Raw genomic sequence first — 19,083 nt, forward strand, 5'->3', positions numbered from 1 at the left:
AGCAAGTCTGAAGTTTAGACACAATATAAAATATTGATAATATTTTATACTATACCAAGTTCAGTGAGTGTGAGGAAATTAGTCCAACCAATCTGGTAAGCAAAGCAAACTGATAGTAATCAGAGTTTGCATGAAAGTATTTCTGTAGTACGTTATTAAGTGGGTGGAAACTACATTCGCTAACTACTCGTCTCTAAAGTGGACTTCGAGATCAAACGTCATTCGGCGGCATGTCTCCATGACAGGCGTCGCCGGTTGCGAGCGAGAAAGAGTAGCCTACTCTGGGGTGCACGGAATCTATGGAGATCTGAAATTCTGACGGAATCACACGGAGAACGTCAGGTAAAGTCATACATTTTATTACCATCTCCTTCATAGCCCATTAGACTTCGAAACAGCGTGAGGGGCTCAGTGCCACGAAAAAAGGGTTCAAATAGCGAAACGCAAGTCAGGTTAGGCTAGCAATCCACTCACCATTCTTGCAACGCTCACTAGCCAACTAGCTGGATCCAGTCAGGCTGGGACTCAGAGTTGATAGCTAGCAAGCTAATAATATCATGCTAGCTACCATTGCTAACCAAACATCGAGCGTGTTAGCTATATTTCTAGACTACCTATAACTAGTTTGCTTATTGGCAATCTAAACCATATATCCAGTTAGCTTGTTTGCCACAAGTTATGTGGAATTGTGCAAATCATCTGCTGTCATTTTGTACTCCGTCAAATTGTGCTCGAAATGCTTCAGAAATACCAATGAGTTAATTGGCCAGAAAAGTGGTTGTATTAGCTTGATATATCAATCGGACAGTTGGCTAATAAAGTTAGCAAAACGCTAGGAACGTGTCCCATGCGACCACTCATCTGCTCTGTCTCAGCCAAATGGCAAACCCAAAATGTCTGCACGTGTTCCGCACCTCGCTCACGAAGCTAGCTAATATTTGTGTGCACTACTGTAACAAGTGTGTGTCCCAAATGTGTTATTTGGAGGGTAACTAAGGTGTTTGGGAGATTTGTGTTGGCTTTCTGGAAGGTTCCACGTGTTGAGCTGTAAGCGTCAGACATAGCAATGTTAGACAAATTGCGAAAGGACACTTCAGTGTCAACAAGGAAGAGAGAAACCAATGTAGCTACTGTACCTGTCCATCAAATTGTATCACATATTTTGCTTTGTATGGATCCGCCCTTTTTTAGTTGGCTATGTGTAGTTAGTCACTCTATACATTATTCTGTCAGTGTCGGCATGCTCACATATGAGCCTATTATTTCATCATGACTTGGACGTTTCCATTGACACATTGAATGATAAAACAGATTGTCCAATCTAACAACTTGTTAGAGTCCCAAATGCCAGCCTTTTCATGGTGCAGAAGGGGGGCCTGGTCAAATGTAGTACACTATACAGGGAAAGGGTGCTAGTTGGGATGTACATCTTGTCCTTTTGATTCTGTTATTTGGGAGACATGATCTGTTTGGATCAACAGACCACAAAGGAAAGTCATGCCAACTTTTGACTTCTTCCTGTAATTAGTGGTTTTTGTTCTTCATTCCTGTGGCAGTGTAGGTCAGCGGCTTGTCAAAATCCTTGTTTGCGTCTGAGCTTTAAACATATTTTTCACTCTCAGTTCCGGTATTTCATCAATAAAAAGCCTAGTGACATGGTGTCCCATTTAGTGAAATAAAAGCAAAGCTGAGGGGACACTGTAGAAGGACAGACAGGGGCAGTCCAGGGGCGTATTCAATGGAGTACAGTAGTACGATCCTTCAGACAAATGTATAGAGAACCTTGTCTATTCTACAATTCACTTTTATATTTAAATGGTCTGTAACATTGCACTGAAGCACTCTCCTGAATAAGCCCCTGGTCTGACAGTGAAGCCCATTCATCCCTTTAGCCCACTGCTTATTATATACCCTGGTCCCTGGCTGGGTTCCTGGGTCCCTGGTCGGATCCCTTTCCCCCTGGTCCCTGGCTGGGACTCTGGCTGGCTTCAGGGTTTAATTGAGGTGTCAGAGAATCCAGGGAATTTCAGCCTCTGTGGGAATGCTGCTGGCGAGAGCAGCAGTGGGGAACCCACCCTGGTTGTCTCCCAAATGGCACCCATAGGGCTCTGGTCAAAAGTAGTGCACGATATAGGGAAAAGGGTGCCATTTGGGACACGTGACCTGGCTGAATTCTGATTCTCTCTGAAGTGTGCAGTCAGTGTGTACTGAACTCATTCACTCCCCCTCACATATTTGAACAGGAATTGACTGATGTAAAGCTAGAGTCCTTAATTAAAACAATAACAAAGTGGTGACCCCGCCTCTGTTTTGTTCAGAAGCTGAGGGATGGGCCTGGATAAATGTAACCACTCTCAAATGTGTAGACAGCGCTATGGATGCAAGGACTGACCATCCATGATATCAAAATAATGAATGCTTAAACCAATTCAGTGCTCTAATTTAAACCCACATAAAAAAAAATACTACAGTTTACTATGGAATACTATAGTACTTACTATAGAATACCATACACTGTAGTATCCCTTGATCATGTGTTTTTTTTAAATATTTTATTTTACCTTTATTTAACTAGGCAAGTCAGTTAAGAACAAATTCTTATTTACAATTACATTTACGTCATTTAGCAGACGCTCTTATCCAGAGCACTTACAAATTGGTGCATTCACCTTATAGCCAGTGGGATAACCACTTTACAATATATATATTTTTTTTTTGTGGGGGTGGGGTAAGGGGGGGTAGAAGGATTACTTTATCCTATCCCAGGTATTCCTTAAAGAGGTGGGGTTTCAAGTGTCTCCGGAAGGTGGTGAGTGACTCCGCTGTCCTGGCGTCGTGAGGGAACTTGTGCCAGAGCAGCAAGCACCATGGTCTTGTAGCAGATGCGAGCTTCAACTGGAAGCCAGTGGAGTGTGCGGAGGAGCGGGGTGACGTGAGAGAACTTGGGAAGGTTGAACACCAGACAGGCTGCGGCATTCTGGATGAGTTGTAGGGATTTAATGGCACAGGCAGGGAGCCCAGCCAACAGCGAGTTGCAGTAATCCAGACGGGAGATGACAAGTGCCTGGATTAGGACCTGTGCCGCTTCCTGTGTAAGGCAGGGTCGTACTCTCCGAATGTTGTAGAGCATGAACCTACAGGATCGGGTCACCACCTTGATGTTAGCGGAGAACGACAGGGTGTTGTCCAGGGTCACGCCAAGGCTTTTTGCACTCTGGGAGGAGGACACAACGGAGTTGTCAACCGTGATGGCGAGATCATGGAACGGGCAGTCCTTCCCCGGGAGGAAGAGCAGCTCCGTCTTGCCGAGGTTCAGCTTGAGGTGGTGATCCGTCATCCACACTGATATGTCTGCCAGACATGCAGAGATGCGATTCGCCACCTGGTTATCAGAAGGGGGAAAGGAGAAGATTAGTTGTGTGTTGTCTGTGTAGCAATGATAGGAGAGGCCATGTGAGGATATGACAGAGCCAAGTGACTTGGTGTATAGCGAGAATAAGAGAGGGCCTAGAACTGAGCCCTGGGGGACACCAGTGGTGAGAGCACGTGGTGCGGAGACAGATTCTCGCCACGCCACTTGGTAGGAGCGACCTGTCAGGTAGGACACAATCCAGGAGTGAGCCACGCCGGAGATGCCCAACTCGGAGAGGGTGGAGAGGAGGATCTGATGGTTCACAGTATCAAAGGCAGCAGACAGGTCTAGAAGGACAAGAGCAGAGGAGAGAGAGTTAGCTTTAGCAGTGCGGAGAGCCTCCGTGACAGAGAAGAGCAGTCTCAGTTGAATGACCAGTCTTGAAACCTGACTGGTTTGGATCAAGAAGGTCATTCTGAGAGAGATAGCAAGAGAGTTGGCTAAAGACGGCACGCTCAAGAGTTTTGGAGAGAAAAGAAAGAAGGGATACTGGTCTGTAGTTGTTGACATCAGAGGGATCGAGTGTAGGTTTTTTGAGAAGGGGTGCAACTCTCGCTCTCTTGAAGACGGAAGAGACATAGCCAGCGGTCAAGGATGAGTTGATGAGCGAGGTGAGGTAAGGGAGAAGGTCTCCGGAAATGGTCTGGAGAAGAGAGGAGGGGATAGGGTCAAGCGGGCAGGTTGTTGGGCGGCCGGCCGTCACAAGTCGCAAGATTTCATGTGGAGAGAGAGGGGAGAAAGAAGTCAAAGCATAGGGTAGGGCAGTGTGAGCAGGACCAGCAGTGTCATTTGACTTAACAAACGAGGATCGGATGTCGTCAACCTTCTTTTCAAAATGGTTGACGAAGTCATCCACAGAGAGGGAGGAGGGGGGGAGGGGGAGGAGGATTCAGCAGGGAGGAGAAGGTGGCAAAGAGCTTCCTAGGGTTAAAGGCAGATGCTTGGAATTTAGAGTGGTAGAAAGTGGCTTTAGCAGCAGAAACAGAGGAAGAAAATGTAGAGCGGAGGGAGTGAAAAGATGCCAGGTCCGCAGGGAGTCTAGTTTTCCTCCATTTCCGCTCGGCTGCCCGGAGCCCTGTTCTGTGAGTTCGCAATGAGTCGTCAAGCCACGGAGCAGGAGGGGAGGACCGAGCCGGCCGGGAGGATAGGGGACATAGAGAGTCAAAGGATGTAGAAAGGGAGGAGAGGAGGGTTGAGGAGGCAGAATCAGGAGATTGGAGGGAGAAGGATTGAGCAGAGGGAAGAGATGATAGGATGGAAGAGGAGAGAGTAGCAGGAGAGAGAGAGCGAAGGTTGCGACGGCGCATTACCATCTGAATAGAGGCAGAGTGAGTAGTGTTGGAGGAGAGCGAGAGAGAGAGCGAGAGAAAGTAGTGGTCGGAGACATGGAGGGGAGTTGCAGTGAGATTAGTAGAAGAACAACATCTAGTAAAGATGAGGTCAAGCGTATTGCCTGCCTTGTGAGTAGGGGGGGACGGTGAGAGGGTGAGGTCAGGAGAGGAGTGGAAAGGAGGCGGCAGAGAGAAATGAGTCAAAGGTAGACGTAGGGAGGTTAAAGTCACCCAGAACTGTGAGTTTGTGAGCCATCCTCAGGAAAGGAACTTATCAATGATAGCCTACCCCAGCCAAACCCGCTGCGCCGCCCTATGGGACTCGCAATCACGTCCGGATTGTGATACAGCCTGGAATTGAACCAGGGTCTGTAGTGACGCCTCTAGTACTGAGATGCAGTGCCTTAGACCGCCGCACCACTCTGGAGCATTACTTAGTATAGTACCGCTCCCGAGTGTAGTACTTAGTATAGCATTTTGTAGTATAGTGTACAATACTATAATAAATATTACAGTATTATCCACACAAAAACACTGTAGTAAATACTACAGAAATGTCAGCAAAAACACTACATAACAGTATTTAATTTGCATATACCCTGCCCATTCCCCTCCCCCATATCCCAATTTGTGCCACCCATAAGTGAGAAACCTACATTACCATATATTGTGTTCCCTATGGTTATGAAAAGAGAAGAAGCTCTGAACTCCCTGTTCAGAACCCAATCCTACCTATCTACAGGTTATTTGGTCTTTTTATTTTATTTGGTACTTTTTACCCCTTCTTCTCCCCAATTGGTAGTTACAGTCTTGTCCCATCGCTGTAACTCCCGTACGGACTCGGTGGGGGCGATGGTCGAGAGCCATGCATCCTCCGAAACACGACCCTGCTTCTTGACACACTGCTCGCTTAACCCGGAAACCAGCCGCACCAATGTGTCGGAGGAAACACCGTCCAGCTGGCGACCGAAGTCAGCGTGCATGTGTCCGGCCCGCCACAAGGAGTCGCTAGAGCGCGATGGGACAAGGACATCCCGGCCGGCCAAACCCTCCCCTGACTCGGATGACGCTGGGCCAATTGTGCGCCGCCTCATGGGTCTCCCGGTCGCGGCCTGCAGCCTGGGTTGGAACCCGGGTCTGTAATGCCTTAGACCGCTGCGCCACTCGGCCCTATTTGCTCTTTCAGTATTTCTCCAGTAGGTTTCCTCAAGGAGAAAGCCCCCCACTTCTATGTCAAAGATAATTAAACAAAAATGTAATGTCTCCAAAAACACTACAGAAAATACTACAGTCCGCAAAAAACACAACAGTAATTACTATAGTATATATAAAATGTTTTACTACATTATTTATACTATAGTAAACTGTAAATACTACAGTATTCATTAGGGTTGGGCGATATCTATTTCATATCGTTTCTGTACCATACTGTTCTGTTTTTTGTTGCACAAACCAATTTAAGCAACAGGGATATAATTTATTTGACATCTTAGATTTCTTATAGTTAGTTATAGTTTTAAGCAGTGGCGTAGCACACACCCCCCCCGCAGTCCAGTCTGCCCCCAACCCCAAAATAAATGTTTTTTTAAACGGTATTGAATATCATACTGCCGGTATTTCGAAATACACCGGTAAACGGTATATCGACCAAGCCTAGTATTCATTGTTGTGTTTTTGCAGACTTCAGTCCAGACTACAGTAAAGTCCACAAAAACACTACAGTAAATACTACAGGATTCCTACCATAGTAACACTATAGTATTATTTTCATGGGGGAATCCACCAGGTGGAGTGAGTTAAGTGCACACACCTCAGGGAGAAGGCCTGGGTAAAAAATCTGGATATAGCACTCCCACTACAGGACACAGTGCATCCTTCACTACAGGACACAGTGCATCCTCCACTACAGGACACAGTGCATCCTTCACTACAGGACACAGTGCATCCTTCACTACAGGACACAGTGCATCCTCCACTACAGGACACAGTGCATCCTTCACTACAGGACACAGTGCATCCTTCACTACAGGACACAGTGCATCCTTCACTACAGGACACAGTGCATCCTTCACTACAGGACACAGTGCATCCTTCACTACAGGACACAGTGCATCCTTCACTACAGGACACAGTGCATCCTTCACTACAGGACACAGTGCATCCTCCACTACAGGACACAGTGCATCCTTCACTACAGGACACAGTGCATCCTTCACTACAGGACACAGTGCATCCTCCACTACAGGACACAGTGCATCCTTCACTACAGGACACAGTGCATCCTTCACTACAGGACACAGTGCATCCTTCACTACAGGACACAGTGCATCCTTCACTACAGGACACAGTGCATCCTCCACTACAGGACACAGTGCATCCTCCACTACAGGACACAGTGAAGCCTCCACTACAGGACACAGTGAAGCCTCCACTACAGGACACAGTGCATCCTTCACTACAGGACACAGTGCATCCTCCACTACAGGACACAGTGCATCCTTCACTACAGGACACAGTGCATCCTTCACTACAGGACACAGTGCATCCTTCACTACAGGACACAGTGCATCCTCCACTACAGGACACAGTGCATCCTTCACTACAGGACACAGTGCATCCTTCACTACAGGACACAGTGCATCCTTCACTACAGGACACAGTGCATCCTTCACTACAGGACACAGTGCATCCTTCACTACAGGACACAGTGCATCCTTCACTACAGGACACAGTGCATCCTTCACTACAGGACACAGTGCATCCTTCACTACAGGACACAGTGCATCCTTCACTACAGGACACAGTGCATCCTTCACTACAGGACACAGTGCATCCTCCACTACAGGACACAGTGCATCCTTCACTACAGGACACAGTGCATCCTTCACTACAGGACACAGTGCATCCTTCACTACAGGACACAGTGCATCCTTCACTACAGGACACAGTGCATCCTTCACTACAGGACACAGTGCATCCTTCACTACAGGACACAGTGCATCCTTCACTACAGGACACAGTGCAGAGTGAGGGTCGCAGGGTAGAGTGAGGGTCGCAGGGTAGAGTGAGGGTCGCAGGGTAGAGTGAGGGTCACAGTGCTGTAGTCCCAGAGCTACAGACAGTAGATTTAGATGGCATGTCAGATATACTTGTCAGACACTTTGCGCTGATATGATTTGTGGTGGTTCCCAAATGGCACCCCGTTCCCTTCTATTCCCTATAGCTTTTGCCCACAGCCCATAGGGTGCCGTTTCGTTTGGGACGCAGCCTAGAAGCATAAGCCCAATATGAAACGGTTTGAACGTTGAACGCTTCAAATGCTTCTAATCCCTGTGGTGATGAAAACCAATCTGACAGATATAGGCCACTTAATGATGCCAGTGACTTGGCAGCTCTGGAGTTGACCACTTGTACTCTTGACCTCTAGGGTAATCGACATAATGCGATTAATGCTTTTCAGTCTCTCTCGCTCTCTCTCTCTCTCTCTCTCTCTCTCCCCCTCCCCCCCACAGCCATGCAGCAGCTTTCTCTAGATGTTCATTCTTTCTCGTTTGCCGGTGGTAATAGGCCCTTTTCACGTGACGTCAGACAACTTCCGTTCTGCCGCGATGCAGGTTATGTTTACATCCGGTGTCGCTTAGGAACGCTTAGCTAGTAGCACATCATTATGGAGTTCACCCAGTCCCTTTCACATCTGCCACCAATACGACAAAATGATACATTTTGGTAATCACTTTTCAGTCCCTAAAATGACAAAATGTAGCAGCTATATTGCATCAGGATTAAATTATTAAACATTTTGTACAAGTAATATATTATTGGATTACAGTAGTATTACGTTTAACGCTGTCTACCTATCCTTACCCCAATCATTCCAGTGGAATCTAGACGGCACTGATCCCTGTTTAATACGGATCCGTCCACTGGCCGATGTGTATCTATCCTCAGGGGGAAAGTGCTGACTGCAAACAAAGGTGCTCCCACGAAGAATCTTAAAACTTGGTCCCTCATCTCTCCTGATCGCCCTCACCCAACGGGCACGTATTTCTCCATCAACAGGGAAATCGTGAAAACTCAGATACGGGAATTTCTGTTTGTTGTTTGAACAAAATGGTACACTGCAATAGCATCTTCTCGAAGATTGTGCCATGCTTCGGTGTTGGATGGGATACTGTTGCGATACAGACACCGGGAGAAAAGAAACAGCTAAATTAACATTCAGCTTTGACCAGGAATCAATATTTATCTAGCTATCATGCACAACAGTATTTGAATAGGTGAGTTACTATACATTCATGAATAAACTAACTGCCTAACAAAGGGTTAGATAGCTAGCTAAGTAAACTTGTTACATTACAGCCAGGCAGCAATGTAACGCTACCTTTTAACGTTATCGGTATCTGGTACTAAGTTGTTGTTAGCTAACGTTAGCCCACTTTTAAGTAACTAAGGCAGTGAACAATTATGAATTAACAATAACGTTAGCAAGTTACAAACCATTGCATATACGTAAACATTATTACTCTTAACTTTACTAATTTAACTTAAACGTACCTTTTGGAATTTCTTCAAGTAGCTAGCTTGCTAGTTAGTGGTCAACAGTTGTATTTTCGTTGAGAAGTCTCAGGTTACGGGCGAACGGAAGTGAAGTTAACCTGCTACGCGGAAAGGCGGAAGTTAGATGACGTCATCGTGAAAAGGGCCTATTAGCCTTTAACCAGACCGGTATGACCACATTACTTTCTTTGTCCAATCAGAAAGCACATACTAAGACTAGTAAAAGAGTGGGGAATGAAAGCCCTCTGGAGTGGCAGTGATCTGACCAAATGCAGGACTAAATGTTAAGTGGTTGGAATATTGTCATTTAACGGCCGACGCGGCTATTTCAGATGAGTGACTCTGTTAGAAGGCATTTGAGCTGGAAAGCAAGCATTTCAGGTTAGCTAGCGATCCCTTATTATTGGGCATTGGGTAATAACAAGGTGTTTTCTCCCTGTGTTCCCTTCAGGTTCTTCTGTGTTGTGGCAGGCAGGCAGGCAGGCGGGGCACCAGATGACTGGTGTGTACTTGGAGTAAGGCTTTGAGCTGTTGTGCTGCGCTGTATTGGAGCACAATTCACAGGTGAGTGTCAGAGATTCCACTTCCTTCTGTACTTCTTCCATTCTTCTGTCACTTCCACCTTTTTTAAACACTGATTGGTTAAGCACGAGTCTCTATTTGAAACAGTGCTCCATTCATGATGATGTCAGAGTAACTAAGGTGTGAAGGCGGGACAATAATGTGTCTGTTCTGGAAATGTATTTTCTGCTGTGTGTGTGTGTGTCCATCTGGACTACCGAGCCACAGTGGGTTTGGTTAGGGCAGTTTGCACTCTCCTCTGTTTGGAGAATGGGTTTGTACAGTCACCAGGAGCCTCTCTGTGTGGAACTCTGGGGATGTGTCCCAAATGGCACCCTTTTCCCTATATAGGGAACTACTTTTGACCAGGGCCCATGAAGGAAATAGGTTGCTATTTGGGGCACAACCTTTATCCATCCTCTCAGACCGCCCTCAATGTCCCTCTGTGTCATTCTGTCTGTTCATAATCCTCAGCTGGGCAAACATATTGCACCTGAAACACGTACTGTAGTGGAGATATGGCTGTGTTTGATCTTGGTGGTATGTCGCACCAAGGCTTTGAAACGATGTAAAAAGAGAATGATCAACGTTGTTGTTGACATCCTGGTTTGTATCTGATGAAGTGGAAACAATTTGACGTGGGTACCCTGCCTTCTCCAGCCTTCCAGGTGCTGTGTTGTCTGCCTGAGGTGAGGGCAGTCAGACTGGTTTTGATGTAGGGTGAAGTTGCCCTTAGACACTGATCTTTGGACAGCATTTTCCCCCCACTAATGGTTAGGATTGGCAGCGGAGAAGCCTATCCTAGATCTGTACCGAGGGGAAAGTTCATCCTGTAGTGTTATTGTTCCATTCAAATGTCCCTCAAAAACATATTATTTCCAAGGTATTATAATGGGGCATTGTCGGTGCATTGGGTTTGTTTTCATTCCACATTCTTGTTTTGTGAGTATACCAAACATTAGGAACACCTTCCTAATATTGAGTCTCAAAGTGAACACTTATGGAAGATTCTGGAGTGAAGCCTGAGACAGCGTTTTCCACCACCATCAACAAAACACCAAAATATGGAATTTCTCATGGAAGAATGGTGTTGCATCCCTCTAATAGAATTCCAGACACTTGTAGAATCTGTGCCAAGGCGCGTTGAAGCTGTTCTGACGGCTCGTGGTGGCCCAACGCCCTATTAAGACACTTTATGTTGGAGTTTTCTTTATTTTGTTACCTGTATGTTAGTGTGTGCAAGTCAAAGTCCTTATGATTTTATATCTGAATTTTCTCTATATTTGTTTTCTGAAGATTAGAACTTAGACCAGAGAAAGCTGTAAGTAAGCTGTGACAAGCCTTGGGTGTTTTGCAAGTAACCACTTACAGGCTTGAATTGGGAAACGGTTCTGTTCTCCTGTATAGTTAATGTTGGAGAGATCTGCCAGTGGGACCAGTCATTGTCTGTCCCAAATGGCACCCTATTCCCTATATAGTGCTCTTCTGTTGACCAGAGCCCTGGTCAAATGTAGTGCACTATAAAGGGAATAGGGTTCCATTTGGGACTTATCCGTTGTTTTAGCGAGTTGCTTGTTAGGGTTATGGAAATGAAGGCTTTTCATACTGAATCACTCCATTGATAGTAGCTTACTGCTCCAGTTGTTTTTTCACGCCTTGTTATGCCGGGTATTTTACATCAAGGCCCCACATTTGTGTTTGCTCTTGATGTTTGGAATGTATCAATATGCACTCATTCATATCCTAATCAAATGTGGTTACCATATAAATTAAAATAGACAGTTTAAAGGGGCGTGACGTGTTTCATCAACATCCATCTTGAATTATACAACGGGTGGGTCTAATCCTGAATGCTGATTGGTTAAAACCGCATTCCAGCCGGAGTCTATGCCACAAGTTACCACCGGCTAAATCTATTACTTTAAAATGTCTATTTAATCTGTTCCATCTGACTGCGCAATCCACTGTCTCATCAGCCCAGCCAGGCAATTTATAAACTTGATCTCCACTATAAAAAGCATCTAGACATTATCTCACATTTCTTTTAGACTAACATTTAGTTTACAACAGCGGAGATTTGTATAAACCTTGCCGTCTGTCTCTCCGACATTTGCAACATTGTTTCAATATTCAAATTCGATCTCCAGCTGTCCTATAGTAACGAACGTGTCGGGACAAGACAGGCAGGCAGGCAGCTTTTTTCAGCCAGTCGAAATCATGAATCAGCTGGCATAATTTTTATGGTTTGTTTGTTCTAAATGTTCCATTTCCATACTGGCTGGCAACGTTCTTATCCCTTGCTTGCTAGCTAGCCAACTATGGCTAACCTACAGTCACGTCAAACAGTGCAGCCGGAATAACAGCAGCCACATTTGCATTTGTTTAAGTTGTTTTCTAGTGACATTTATTTGGATACATCCATAACAATGAGCTAAGGAGGCGCGATTCCGCCTGGCATAGAAAATGTGCTCTCTCGTCAGGAAACTGTTGTTCAGAGGAGCTAGCCAACGACACAGCTAACACAATCACTTCAAATGGAAGCTGGAAAGACTGCAAACTAGCTGTACTTCGTTTAATTTGACCTTTTTTCAATTGATATTTCTTTGTGTATATATACATAAAAATGATGCCAGCTGATTCATGATTTTGACTGTCTGAGAAATGCTGCCTGCCTGTCTGTTTCGTCCCGACTCCCGACACGTTCATTACTATAGGACAGCTGGAGATCGAATTTGTATATTGAAACAGTTTGCAAATGTCAGAGAGTCAGACGGCAAGGTTTATACAAATCTCCGCTGTTGAAAACTAAATGTTAGTCTAAAAGAAATGTGAGATAATGTCTAGATGCTTTTTATAGTGGAGATCAAGTTTATAAATTACCTGGCAGGGCTGATGAGACAGTGGATTGCGCAGTCAGATGGAACAGAGTAAATAAGCATTTTAACGTCATAGATGTAGCCGGTGGTAACTTGTGGAATAGACACCGGCTGGAATGCGGTTTTAACCAATCAGCATTCAGGATTAGACCCACCCATTGTATAAAGCCAGACATGACCACCTGGTCTTCCCGATAGCTACTGAGGTGAGACAGGCCGTTCATACAAGGACCTGTACATACAGTGCATTCGGAAAGTATTCAGACCCCTTGACTTCTTCCACATTTTGTTATGTTACAGCCTTATTCTAAAATGGATGAAATTGTTTCTTCCCCTCATTAATCTACACACAATACCCCATAATGGCAAAGCAAAAACAGGTTTTTAGAAATGTTTGCACATTTATTACAAATAAAATTCTGAAATATCACATTTACGTAAGTATTCAGACCCTTTACTCAGTACTTTGTCGAAGCACCTTTGGCAAGGATTACAGCCAAGCCTTCTTGGGTATGACGCTAGAAGCTTGGCACACATGTATTTGGGGAGTTTCTCCCATTCTTATCTGCAGATCCTCTCAAGCTCTGTCAGGTTGGATGGGAAGTTCGGGTTCAAGTCTGGGCTCTGGCTGGGCCACTCAAGGACATTCAGAGACTTGTCCCGAAGCCACTCCTGTGTTGTCTTGGCTGTGTGCTTGGGGTCATTGTCCTGTTGGAAGGTGAACCTTCGCCCCAGTCTGAGGTCCTGAGCGCTCTGGAGCAGGTTTTCATCAATGATCTCTGTACTTTGCTCCGTTCATCTTTCCCTTGATCCTGACAAATCTCCCAGTCCCTGCTGCTGAAAAACATCCCCACAGCATGATGCTGCCACCACCATGCTTCACCATATGGATGGTGCCAGGTTTTCTCCAGACGTGACGCTTGGCATTCAGGCCAAAGAGTTCAATCTTGGTTTCATCAAACCAGATAATCGTTTTTCTCATGGTCTGAGAGTCCTTTAGGTGCCCTTTGGCAAACTCCAAGCGGGCTGTCATGTGCCTTTTTTACTGAGGAGTGGCTTCCGTCTGGCCACTCTACCATAAAGGCCTGATTGGTGGAGTGCTGCAGAGATGGTTGTCCTTCTGGAAGGTTCTCCCATCTCCACAGAGAAACTCTAGAGCTCTGTCAGAGTTACCATCAGGGTATTGGTCACCTCCCTGACCAAGGCCCTTCTCCCACCATTGCTCAGTTTGGTCGGGCAGCCAGCTCTAGAAAAAGTATTAGTGGTTCCAAACTTCTTCCATTTAAGAATGATGGAGGCCACTGCATTCTTGGGGACCTTCAATGCTTTGGTACCCTTCCCCAGATCTGTGTCTCGACATAATCCTGTCTCAGAACTCTATGGACAATTCCTTCGACCTCATGGCTTGGTTTTTGCTCTGACATGCACTGTCAACTGTGGGACCTTTATATTATTATTATATTATATATTATATATTATTATATTATATTATATTATATTTTATATAGACAGGTGTGTGGCTTTCCAAATCATGTCCAATTAATTGAATTTATCACGGGTGGACTCCAATCAAGTTGTAGAAACATAATAATAATATGCCATTTAGCAGACGCTTTTATCCAAAGCGACTTAGTCATGCGTGCATACATTTTTTGTGTATGGGTGGTCCCGGGGATCGAACCCACTACCTTGGCGTTACAAGCGCCGTGCTCTCAAGGATGATCAATGAAAACAGGATGCACCTGAGCTCATATTTGAGTCTTATAGCAAAGGGTCTGAATACTTATGTAAATAAGGTATTTCAGTCTTTCATTTGTAAAACATTTGCAAACATTTCTTAAAACCTGTTTTCACTTTGATTATGGGCTATTGTGTGTAGAATGATGAGGAAAAATAAATTAACTTAAACATTTTTCGAATAAGGCTGTAACGTAACAAAGTGGAAAAAGTCAAGGGGTCTGAATACTTTCCGAATGCACTGTAGCTAGACATGACCGCCTGGTCTTCCTGATAGCTACTGAGGTGAGACAGGCAATCCCACCGTCAGTGCACATTTACAAACATTCTCTTGTCAGAAGATCCTGGTTTGATGATGGTTGTGTTTTCTTGTGTACCAAATATGCCAGGTGTTGTTGTGGGGGAAGGCCAGAGGGAGGTGCTCATTTTGGAAGTGGGTTGCTTTTGTTTATCCCTACATGGAGCAGACCTTTGCTACCAAGTTGCTGAAATACCAGCCCCTCGTGTCACGACTGAACATCCTCGGTTATCAGTGCGAACTTGTGGTGCTGATGTTTGGGAGTCTCTGCCATGTACATAGGCTGACTGTACGTGGCCTTCAGATTGCAGGCCTGCATAGGACAAATGATTTGTGGATTTAAAATAACGTTTTTTAAATGTGTGTGTGTGTGTCCTCCAGCCATGCAGCAGGTGCTGGATAACCTGAGAGACCTGCCCCCCACCACGGGCGCCAAAGACACCGACCTCCTCTTCCTCAGGGGCATCATAGAGAGCCCCATAGTCCGCTCCCTCGCCAAGGTAACACACCCACACACTCCATCTTATCATCAGTTCAGAGAGGAGGAGGCATGAGAAAGAGGCACTCAGGGCCACCATATAAATGTCTCCTCCATCTTGTCAGAATGGACTGTGCCAATAATGGCAATGAGTCACTACCCCTCATTCAAACAGCAGCAGGTCTGGAACAGTTTGGCCACGAATGTTTGAATGTAGGGTATGACCTGTTAGCCAGCCAGCCAATCTGCCAGTACACGACGCAACTTGCACGCAATTTTAGTTGCTTGCAACCGAGTTGTTTCTTGATTGCTTTATGGGGGGGTGTCAATGTAAAGAGTCTGGGTGGCCATTTGATTTATTGTTCAGCAGTCTTATGGCTTGGGGGTAGAAGCTGTTATGAAGCCTTTTGGACCTAGACTTGGCGCTCCGGTACCGCTTGCCGTGCGGTAGCAGAGAGAACAGTCTATGACTTGGGTGACTGTAGTCTTTGACCATTTTTTGGGCCTGCCTCTGACACCGCCTAGTGTATATAGGTACTGGATGGCAGGAAGCTTGGCCCCAGTGATGTACTGGGCCGTACGCACTACCCTCTGTAGCGCCTTACGGTCGGATGCCGAGCAGTTTCCATACCAGGCGGTGATGCAACCGGTCAGGATGCTCTCGATGGTGCAGCTGTAGAACATTTTGAGGATCTGGGACCCATGCCAAATCTTTTCAGTCTCCTGAAGGGGAAAAGGCGTTGTCATGCCCTCTTCACGACTGTCTTGGTGTGTTTGGACCATGATAGTTTGTTCGTGATGTGGACACCAAGAAACTCTCGACCCGCTCCACTACTGCCCTGTCGATGTTAATGGGGGCCTGTTTGGCCCTCCTTTTCCTGTAGTGCACGATCATCTCCTTTGTCTTGCTCACATTCAGGGAAAGGTTGTTCTGACCCAGTTGTCATGTCAACACAGCTATCCATGCTGCGCAGCACAACCCGCAATCAGGCTTGACAGAACAGAGACTAACACAACAGGAAATGTATACAAATTATTGTATATGGTTTAGCAGTCAATAAATGTAATTTCGAAGAGAACCCAAACCTCTCCCTGACCAGTTTCAACTGAAATTATCCACCATGAAGTGTGCTAGCTAGCTAAGCTCGTTGTTAGCTAGCTAGGTGTTACTGTTTGCAATGTCATTTTGGCTAGCTAGCTAGCTATGTTGGTGTTTTTGCAATGTCCTTTTGGCTAGCTAGCTAAATTGTACAGGCTGCATTTCTACTGTGTCCTTGCTGTTACAATAACCAACCAGTTGGGTAAACACATCATTTGTGAAACCACGATGTAATGCAACAGATGACATGGGGTGAGTTTAGAATTCTCAAACAAGCAGCTTCAATTTGATTGGCTGTTGCATGCAATTTTAATCACGTTTGAGTAGCTTCATGTAACAGCAAGGTGGCTTGAGATTATGTCACTTGTAACTGCAACTAAAATTGTGTGAAAGTTGCTTTGTGTTACCCCAGCCTAAGTCTTGGTGGTTACTGCCGGGTGCATAGGGTTAACAGCTGCACATCTATGTTTAACACGGCAGTGAAATGTCATCTAGAACGTGTTTCAGCGGGCCAGCCATGTCAGAGATTCTACAGAGGTCAGGGGCCTGCCTCATTTATAAACCGCAGTGGTGTAAAGTACTTAAGTAAAAATACTTTAAAGTACTACTTAAGTAGCTACATTCCTAAAGAAAATGTACTTTTTACTCCATCCATTTTCCCTGACACCAAAAAGTAGTCATTACATTTTGAATGCTTAGCAGGACAGGAAAAAGGTCAAATTCTCACATTATCAAGAGAACATCCCTACTGCCTCTGATCTTGCGGACTCACTAAACACAAATGCTTTGTTTGTAAATGATGTCTGAGTGTTGGAGTGTGCCCCTGGCTATCCGTAAATTTGCTTAATATAAGGAATTTGAAATAATTTATACTTTTACTTTAGATACTTAAGTATATTTAAAAACAAATACTTGTACTTTTACTCAAGTAGTATTTTACTGGGTGACTTTCACTTTTACTTCAGTAATTTTCTATTAAGGTACAGTATCTTTACTTTTACTCAAGTATGACAGTTGGGTACTTTTTCAACCACTGATAAACCATGCGTACGTACAAAATGTACCCCAAAATGTGTGTGTGCCAGTTTTCATGCAAAAGTTGCCATTTTATACAAATGTGAGAATGTGCTCACCTCCCCACAACTCTGTGAGTGGTTGAAAAATAGTGTTGCAAGTTGGCAAGTACCGTAATTTTCGGACTATAAGCTGCGCCTTTTTTCCTATTTTTCGACCCTGCGGCTTATATAACGGTGCGGCTAATCTATGGATTTTTACAGCTAACGGCCACTAGAAGACCTCCTAAATCTATGGATTTTACAGGTTACAGTCCACCAACTTTAACTCTATGGGCTCTATGACCGGTCCGCGCCACCCACCTTTAAGCGGCGGGCTCCAGCAGGAAAAGCTGGAGGCCGGAAAAGAGTGAGACAGGTAGCGCGCAAAAGTAAAAGTGGAACCGAGAGTGGTACGAGAGACAGAACGAGAGACAGAACGAGAGCAAGACAGACAGACATTACGAGAGCGAGACAGTTTGTCTCTTTCCCGACAATCCCCTCTGTGCACGAACCCTTACATATGGTAATTAAACATTAAAACACCTGCGGCTTATAGTCCAGTGCGGCTTATATATGTACACATCATTCAATATCATTCAATTTAGCTGCTGCGGCTTATACTCCGGTGCGCCTTATAGTGCGGAAAATACGGTAAGTATTTTGTGCAAATGGCGGATATGATGAAAAGCTTATTCATAAAAAAAACGAAAAACGGGAAAACATTTGCACAAAATGTGCAGTTAGTGAGAAGAGAGAAAATCTGTTTTTATTTTTAGAATCTAAAATAGTTAGACACAGGAATCTTTTTCGTATTTATTTTATTTTCATAACCATTGCAGAACATTTTCTTCATCTTTTCTGGCCGTGATGGGTTCATATTTCCGAAAGAGCCATACAACCCATCTCTCATTGAATTGGACCTAGTAGCCTTGTAAATAGATAATGGTTGGGCGGTATCCAGATTCTCATACCGTTTCTGTACCGTACCGGGGTGTATTACTGAATGTGCACACACGGGGCACTATTCCCCCCCAACAAAACATTATTATAAAAACGTTTGACGCACAAGATTTAGGCAATAGGGATGTTGATCCAGGAGGGGATTGAATGTCTCTGCTGTAACCAAGAAGCTTGATCTTGACATCTAGCCACTTAGCAAGCAAATTAGCAAACCAAATAAAAAGCTGGAGCCCTGAGCTGGATATAATTAATTTGACACATCTGAGATTTCTTATAGTTATAATTAACTTCTAAGTTCTAAGCAGTGGCGTAGCACGCACCCCCACAACCCCCGGGTTAGTGCAGAGTTTTAATGCTCGTTCACGCGCGCAAAGTTTTACGACGGGTCTAGTTTATAACGGTAATCATGTATTGTTTATAAATCTAAATATTTATGAACGTGCTCAGACTTCAGAAATTCACATTTTGTGTGAAATTTACACAACTGTTAGAAATGTTGCCCCAGGAGTAGCAGTGTGTGTGTGTTCAGATGGGACATGCTGACATCTGGTGGACATTTATCCTTGGTTCACTTTTCACAGGAAGAAAAACAAATAAAAAACTGGCCAAGGACAGGGCATGCATAAATCAAATCAAATCAAGCTTTATTTCTACAGCACATTTACATTTCAGACATGGAATGCAACACAATGTGCTTCACAGGAAAAACTAACAAATAT

At 44.8% G+C, this 19,083-nt stretch overlaps 1 protein-coding gene across 1 annotated transcript in view; it reads left to right on the forward strand.

Annotated features, from left to right (window-relative positions):
* The window catches only part of pals2a (protein associated with LIN7 2, MAGUK p55 family member a), a 37,301-nt gene continuing 18,218 nt past the window's right edge, over positions 1-19,083 (forward strand). The window contains exons 1-3 of the mRNA XM_084174642.1: positions 1-342; positions 9,752-9,864; positions 15,154-15,272. Coding sequence (XP_084030768.1) covers positions 15,156-15,272 — 117 coding nt within the window. The 5' untranslated portion in view covers positions 1-342; positions 9,752-9,864; positions 15,154-15,155. The remainder of the gene's footprint in view (positions 343-9,751; positions 9,865-15,153; positions 15,273-19,083) is intronic.

The sequence above is a fragment of the Coregonus lavaretus genome (assembly GCF_964263955.1).
Source record: "Coregonus lavaretus genome assembly, chromosome: 13".
In the NCBI taxonomy this organism is placed as follows: Eukaryota; Metazoa; Chordata; class Actinopteri; order Salmoniformes; family Salmonidae; genus Coregonus; species Coregonus lavaretus.